Below are 7,406 nucleotides of genomic sequence, written 5' to 3'. Positions count from 1 at the left end.
GCACCAGTGGCCCCTCAAAATAAGTGGAACCTAAATTTGTATGGAAAAAATTTAACAATTTTTTTCTTAATAAATAAAGACCTGTTACACTTGGATGTTTCATTAATTTATTAATTTAAAACAAGTGTCAAAGTCAAGGCTGAGGGGCTGGATCCGGCCCTCCAGTAATTTTATTGCTATTAACCAACGGCCCGATGTTATCTTGTGCTATTAAAACAACGCTATGATTATGAGAGATCACTTATAATTATCGGTTTCCTTTTTTTTTTATTTTTTATTTTTTTTTTAATTCATTCTATGTTAAAAAAAAATTACGTTTTCAATGTTTATCCCTTTCGGCCCGCGACCTAAGGTGTGTTTTGGATTTTAGCCCCCTGTGCGATTGAGTTTGACACCCCTGATTTAAAACATACTATTTAAATCCAAAATCTAAATGCTTTTATGCTTAGAAAAAGAAACTGCCACCAGTATGGCTTCCAAACACGAGGATTTACAAACAAACAAACACAACATGTGTTTTAAATCTTTTAAATATATAAAAGTCCCTAAAAACACCACTGGTGGTCAGAGTTCTTTCCTCTCCATCTCATCTTTGGATTGAAAAGACACTTTTGCAATCAAAGCATTTTTGGAGACATGTACCACCAGATACATGACTTTAACATCAGTTTTTGTTTTGTTTTTTATTTAGGTTTCATCTTTTAGTTCATTAAGTTTTGTTTTACAGGCTTTCAGACTTGAAGAAAGAGATGCTTTTACCATTTTTTTTCAATCCAGTCTTCCTTTTTGTAGAAGTATTTCTGTCTCAATATTTTAGGGAAATATTTTCTTATTAACCCTTTGACCCAAAGTCTTTAACATAATGTAATTTTTTTAATTGTTAACAGGATCAACGTAATTCCAGCAGATTCTGAAGGAGAAAAGCAGCTGCTTTTCTCCTTCAGAATCTGCTGGAATTATGTTGATCCTGTTAACAATTTAAAAACTACAGTAAAACAAACTACATAAACCTCCGGTATTAAAGGGTTAATGTTCAACAAATTGATTAATTGGTTTCCTTTTGGTTTTAAGAGGCAGTTTTCTTCCAATTTTGTTCTATTGAGGACAGAAAATATGGTCAGAAATCCTTTAGGCTTGCATTAACGTTTAAGCTGGACATTTGTCTTGTTCCACTTTTTAGTTACTGTGACTGATGACAGCCCACTTTAAAATGAACACTTAGATTCTTTCCTTCCAGTCTCACTCAGAGTTTTCAGCCCCTTCTCCTCTCCCTCCTCTTCCTCTCAATTGTTTTGAAGTCTAAATGTGCTTTGAAGCAAATTGTCCACATACTTGTGGTCTTCATTGTGTCCCGGCCTAACTGTTTGTGTCTTGTGCTGTTTTACCTTTTCGTAGGGTCCACTCTGAAACGCCTATGTCTAGGCAAAGAGCGCAGTAGTAGTAACTATCTTATTTACTCTTTCTCTGTATTTCTCACTCTGTCCTCACTAATTTAGTCCTTGTTTTTGTTCACTTTTGTCCCTTATTACTCTTATGATTTAAAAATGTGAGCCTTTTTGTTGAAGGTGTGGATATTGAGGTTCCAGTGCTGCATTCTGTATTTTGCATGGCAATGTGCCTTTTTTTTGTTTATCCGATGTTGTTTCACTGCTTGCTAATTAAGCTTTTTTTGTTGTTTCTCATGGAAACCATCTGTTTTATAATCCTTTGGCTGCTAGATCGGTAAACATTTCTTTACACTTAGCCTAGAAAAGGTGACTTTTCTTAGAGTGGACTTTGTTTTTCTTTCTATACTTCTCAGTTCTGCCATATAGCAGCCAATTGATGTCACAGTGGTTTGTTGTTGTTTATTTTTCCAAACGTTGCAAGGTTGTAATCTGCGCGTGTTTCCTCAGGGTCGTCTCTCAACACCAACACAGCACAGACCGCTTCCAGTCAACCACAGGCCGCCGTCACGTCCACCTCGCCATCTCCTCAGCAATTCACACGACTCGCTCAGGTCCAGACCAACAACAGCAACAACAACCGAGGCACATTTACAGACGATCTACACAAACTTGTGGATGACTGGACAAAGGAAACTGTAGCAGCAGCAGCCGGTCAGCCTCGACCCTCCCTGAACCAGATGAAACAGAGGCACCAGCATGGTCCAGAGAGCAAGCTGGCTGCCATGGGCGGCATCCCACCTGAGGTATCTAAAGTGTATTTAGTCTAGATATTTATATGTAGATGAACTTAGGCTTAGCTTCCTTCCAGATGACTGACATTTGTGGATAAGGAGATAACAGAGATGAACGGGAGGGAACTTGTATCATCTAGAGAAAAAAAGGAATGTAAATAAGGAAACTCAGTGGTGGAACAAAGCTGTTCAGGATTGTAACCAGATAAAGACATAAAAGAGAAAACATTGAAACACTGTAAAAAGAGCCGACAGAATTTCGATATTGCATTGTAAGGACATGTATTTGTAGTTTTTGGCAAGGCTGAGAGAAGGACTCTATATAAATACACAAGAAGAGGAGCTGTAGTTTGTAGCAGAAAATCTTGAGTGACGGAGGTATGTTGGAATTAATCAGGACATGCATGAAAGTTATGACAGTGAGGTGTGATAATAGAGTTCAAGGAGGAGGTGAGGCTCTACGAAGGATCAGCTTCAAGCTCCTTCTTGTTTCCTGCAGTGATGGACAGACTTACAGATGACCGGAATCTTTGTGGATCATGATGTTTGCAGATGACAATGTAGTCTATAGTTGGAGCAGGAAGCAGGTAAAACATCTAGAAAAGTCAATTTGTTCTAGAAAGGAGAGGAATGTTTAGTCCCAGAAAGACTGTAAATGAGGCCCTTTAAGTGAAACTGTTGAGGTAAGGTAAAGTGAACAATAGAGAACCAAAGTCTGAAAAATAAGTGAATAGAAGGGTTGAAAGGATGCAGGAGCACGTGAGGGAGTGACCTGTGGGAAAATGTCCACAAGAAGGAAAGGAAAGGACGGGCTAAGACCAGATCAACCATGTTGTTGTTTTAGAGACGGTGGCTGAGAAAAACACAGCTGGCAGAATGACAAGGATGGATACATCAGAGAGATTGATCATGTTAGATGTTTTGTCAATTAACCAAGATGGAGATTTAGTGTCTATGTACAGAAAAGGAAAAGTGAACATCTTTGAATGCTGCATCCCAATGTTAGAACTGCCAGACAGGAACTCTAGAGGGTTAAACTATAAATAAAATCAACGATCAAGAAAGATGATTTGATCTTGTTTGATCCATGTATAAATCCAGGTCTTTATCATCTACAACTTTTTTTTCCCCCCCAGATAAAATCCCAATTTGTTCCCAGTAAGTTCCAACTTCCCCTCTCCTGCCCAATGACTGCTGCTTTAAGCTCTGGCCTGCCGGCAGCCAGAGCACACCTCCACGCAATGATTCCTCCCAACTACCGCGGCTCCTTTGGCCGGATGGTTCCTGGTGCTCTGTATGCCCAGCAGTGGCCCAGCATGCCCAGTCCCGGAGGCTCTGTGGTTCCTGTGGGCTTACTAGGTGCTCCAAGAGTGATGTCCTACGCCGCAATGGCAAACCCAGGGATCCAAACCTTGTCTTTGGTCAAACCTGAAAATAGCACTTCTTCAAAAACCACAAGGACTACCTGATCTGCTAGCTACAAATGTGTTGTCTGCAGGACGGTCCAACTCCTCTCTGCCCCATCCGCCAGAGACACATGCATAGTGATATGTTGGCATTCCGAAAACAACACGTACATCTGTAGTTGACTGTGTGAGTTTGTATGTGTGCGTATCATGTGTACTTATGCTTTTTGGCTTAACAAAACTGAGCCATATAAGAAAAAAAACATTTCTCCTGTGGTGACGAGCATATTTTCATGTTCTTTGTTACTGCAGTTTGCTCCAACTTTTAGTTGTATGCTCCCTCTAAAGACTACACTACAATCCAAATACCAGAGGCATGGGGTTCAGTAACAGGATAGTATTTCAGATTCAAGTATTTGCAGGAATGTAGTGCCTTGAACAACTTTTTCTTTTCTTTAAAACAATACATTTCTGCTGATTTTGAGTGAAACCTTTCTTTTCTCCTGCTTAAATAATAATAAAGTGTTTTAACTGTTGTTTACATTTCACCCTTTTTGGATGGAGTGCCATAGTAGTGAGATGTTACTTATGAATGATTGATGGGTTAAAAAAAAAAACAAATCCAACAGCCAAATTGAACTCTTTCAGGTTAGATGCTTCAGCTGAACACTGTTTGTGATTGGACAGTACAACAGCTGGAAGTTTTGTTGAGGAAAGCTGGTGTCCAGAGCCATTCACACTGTACAAAACGTCTTTCTAAAGCATACGCCTGTGGTGGTGTTCTGATGAGAATGTAGCAATTAATATGTCATGGCTTGAGGCTCAGAAGTGCAATTTAATCCCTCCACTAAAACTTTGACCGTGGCCTTGCCACAAGCCTTATCTTTGGTGTGTGCGACATAAGCAAGCTGAAAAATTAAGCAAATTTTGCAGTTCCCTGTCATACGGTCAGATCTTACAAAAACTTCTCATTAAACACTGGATTTTATCAATGCTAAATTTTTCAACTTTGCTGATAATCTGCATACACTATGTGTAAAATGTTATGTGCAATCACCACTCAAGTGAGGTGTTTTTTGAATTTTGTTTATAGCATTTATATTTCTTTTTTGGATGCTGCTAAAAAAAGTGATTCCACTGTTCACTATTCTTTTCTACATTATATATAGAAGCATACGACCTCTTAAAGTAAAATTCTCATAAATCAGTGTTATTGCCTTGTTGAAAGATTTATTCCACAGGTCACTTTTGGAGTTGGCCTCTTTTGGGTTTTCCTTATATTTTTAACAGTATATTGCAAATAAAAAAACAACACATTATGTGGGAGAACTGCACAACATATACTCTCCCTTTGTTCCATGTTCCCACAGTGTAGACGGTGGGTTTCAGCCAAACATGTTTTTTCTTTTCACACCAACAAGCATGGCTAACTTTACATATCCCACCATGCGAAAACAGAGCAGATCTTTATGGTTAGAAATGTCACAAACTCACAATCAATGCAGATGTTTTCAGCACCCCGATCCTGCCAAAGCTGTGAACTGTATAGTTTTCTTGTAGCTTGTATTTGTACAATTTTATTTTGGCTGTAAAGGCTAACCGAGGAGGAGGGGTTGCTTTGATGTATATTATTCCATCAATTCGGTTTGAATTGGACTTTTATAGGATTTTATGCAGAGTCTTCTGCTTTGGTGAAATATTTCCAACAGTAAGAGATTTCTGTTCTCTTTCACTCGTATTCTGATGTGTTTATTCTTACCTCCTTTGTCTGAATGGAGAGCGGAGGAAGGAGTAAGCACTGCCGGCTTGTTCATTTTGAAAGCGGTGATCAGGCAGAGAGGGTTTTGCCTGCTGTGTGTCCCACTGCATAGTCCCACCCTGTTCTGCTGCACTCTAATCACAAACTGTATGTTAAGAGAGAAATAAATATTTTGTGCTTGAACATGTTTGTGTTTTTTTCTTTCTCTTATAAATCTTCTTTTAAATCTGGACTATTTCCAACTTGTTTTGAATTCATTGAATCTGGAATAATGGGAGCTATTAGACATTTTGCAAAGAGGGAGAGTTTTGGACTGCATTAGCATTTGCCTCTTAGGACCTGAGCTCTTGTTTGATTATGCCTTATTTTACGGTCACAGGGCCCCAATTACGCAGTATTAACTCTTGTAACATCCCCAAAATGTGCCCTCTATGTTTGTGGGCGGCAGGTCTTAAAGGGTTAAATGCAAATTAACTATTTAATTACTTTTTTTTGCAATGGGATACTTTTTATTTATTCACACTGAACAAAAAACGATCTAAATATATTTTACCAAAATTACTGTGAATTATATATTTTCATCTAGAAAGTTGTCTTTTGTCTGCATTAAATCTGGGTTCATTTTGAATAAAAAAAAATATTTACAATTAAATTCTCACTGTAAACTAGTGATGGGAGTATCAACACCTGAACATCACCAGTCTTGGTATCGACTTCTCTGTTAAAGTATAAATTACTAATTCATATAAAAATAAAGTGCATTTGTCATTTCTAGTTTTTTATTTTTTATTTTTTATTTTTAGGTGAGTTACTCTGGTGTTTACTGCCAAAACCCCCCCACAACATACTCAACTTCTGCATCAGTAACGTGACCAGAGGAGCCATGAGTCGTGTGTGTTACCCTTTGCCACAACATGGCATTAATAGGTGATTTAAACAAATAGTTTTGTATTTTTAACCCTGCAAGTTAAATATTACCTAGACATTTTCTGATGGTGTTTGTTTTTTTTGTTTTTTTTTGGCTAACAGTATGCTTGAGAAAAAGGAATTGCCAATAATCTGTATTGGTAATTGGTATTTTTTGCAATTGTAATCATATCAAATCTTAAGTGTGGTGTTGCCTATCACTATTGTGAACTTCTAAATTTAAATCACGTGAACAGGAAACAGTGGAAATAATTATATTACTCAGAAGTACAAAGCAATGTTTTTTATGAAAGAAAAAATAAGTTTTTTCTTCTCATTTGGCCTTTAAAGGCTCTAAAGGGTCAAATGGCAACAGGTTGTTACCAAAGGTTTACAATGAGATTTAGCCAATCACAATGAAGAAATCATAGTCATTTGAAAGGATGATGAGTATATTATTGATTTTATGACAGGAGTGAGCAAGTAGATATTTGAACGAGGGCTACATTTGGCCCATGAGCCAGACTTTGGACATGCCTGCCTTAACTGTATTTGCTTGCCGAAGAAGATATAAACTGACAGTCTAATTAAAAATGTTATGCTCTGATTTGTGAATAATTTAATCACACATCCATTCCTCTATCCATCCATCCATTCATCCAAATTTCTCTATTATTTAAAAAAAATATTTAGAAAAAACACTAGCTTTGCACATTAATTAAAAACACATTTACGATGGATTTTGTTTTAGTTTTACATAAAAGGACAACTCTAAAATTCACAACACTTAGAAGAAAGTTTGTTTTAATTCATAATAGACATTTCTTTTTGAATGAATGGCCTTGGACTGAACAATAATATCTAACGCAGGTCATATATAAGCAAATTTAACAAATTCTCAAAGAAAAATACCCCAAAAATGGTTGAAATTAAGTATGAAAGGATGGAATTTGTTACAGCAGACTCACAGTTGAAATTCAAACACTGGCATAACTCAAGCTATGAACTGCTCTTGATTGGAGCTTCTCTAAGATTGAGCCCGCCCAATCTAACTGTAACAACCAATCAGCTAGTCCTACTCAACACACCCACCAATCAGAATCGGACTCCCGCCCCCAGCATCCCTTTGTCTGATCCAATCAAAAAAAACGGTCGT

The 7,406-nt window shown here is 37.5% G+C and overlaps 1 protein-coding gene across 8 annotated transcripts in view; it reads left to right on the top strand.

Annotated features, from left to right (window-relative positions):
- The window catches only part of LOC112158762 (serine/threonine-protein kinase WNK2), a 35,200-nt gene extending 29,673 nt beyond the window's left edge, over nucleotides 1-5,527 (top strand). For 7 of the 8 annotated variants that reach the window (XM_024292284.2, XM_024292283.2, XM_024292286.2 and 4 more), the window contains 3 exons: nucleotides 1,396-1,440; nucleotides 1,896-2,191; nucleotides 3,316-5,527. In XM_024292284.2, coding sequence (XP_024148052.1) covers nucleotides 1,396-1,440; nucleotides 1,896-2,191; nucleotides 3,316-3,648 — 674 coding nt within the window. In that variant the 3' untranslated portion in view covers nucleotides 3,649-5,527. The remainder of the gene's footprint in view (nucleotides 1-1,395; nucleotides 1,441-1,895; nucleotides 2,192-3,315) is intronic. The other variant, XM_024292288.2, reaches the window with a different exon arrangement.
- The last annotated feature ends 1,879 nt before the right edge of the window (nucleotides 5,528-7,406 follow it).

This window comes from Oryzias melastigma, linkage group LG7, assembly GCF_002922805.2.
Source record: "Oryzias melastigma strain HK-1 linkage group LG7, ASM292280v2, whole genome shotgun sequence".
Taxonomy (NCBI): domain Eukaryota; kingdom Metazoa; phylum Chordata; class Actinopteri; order Beloniformes; family Adrianichthyidae; genus Oryzias; species Oryzias melastigma.
This window is presented reverse-complemented; position numbering and strand designations above follow the sequence as displayed.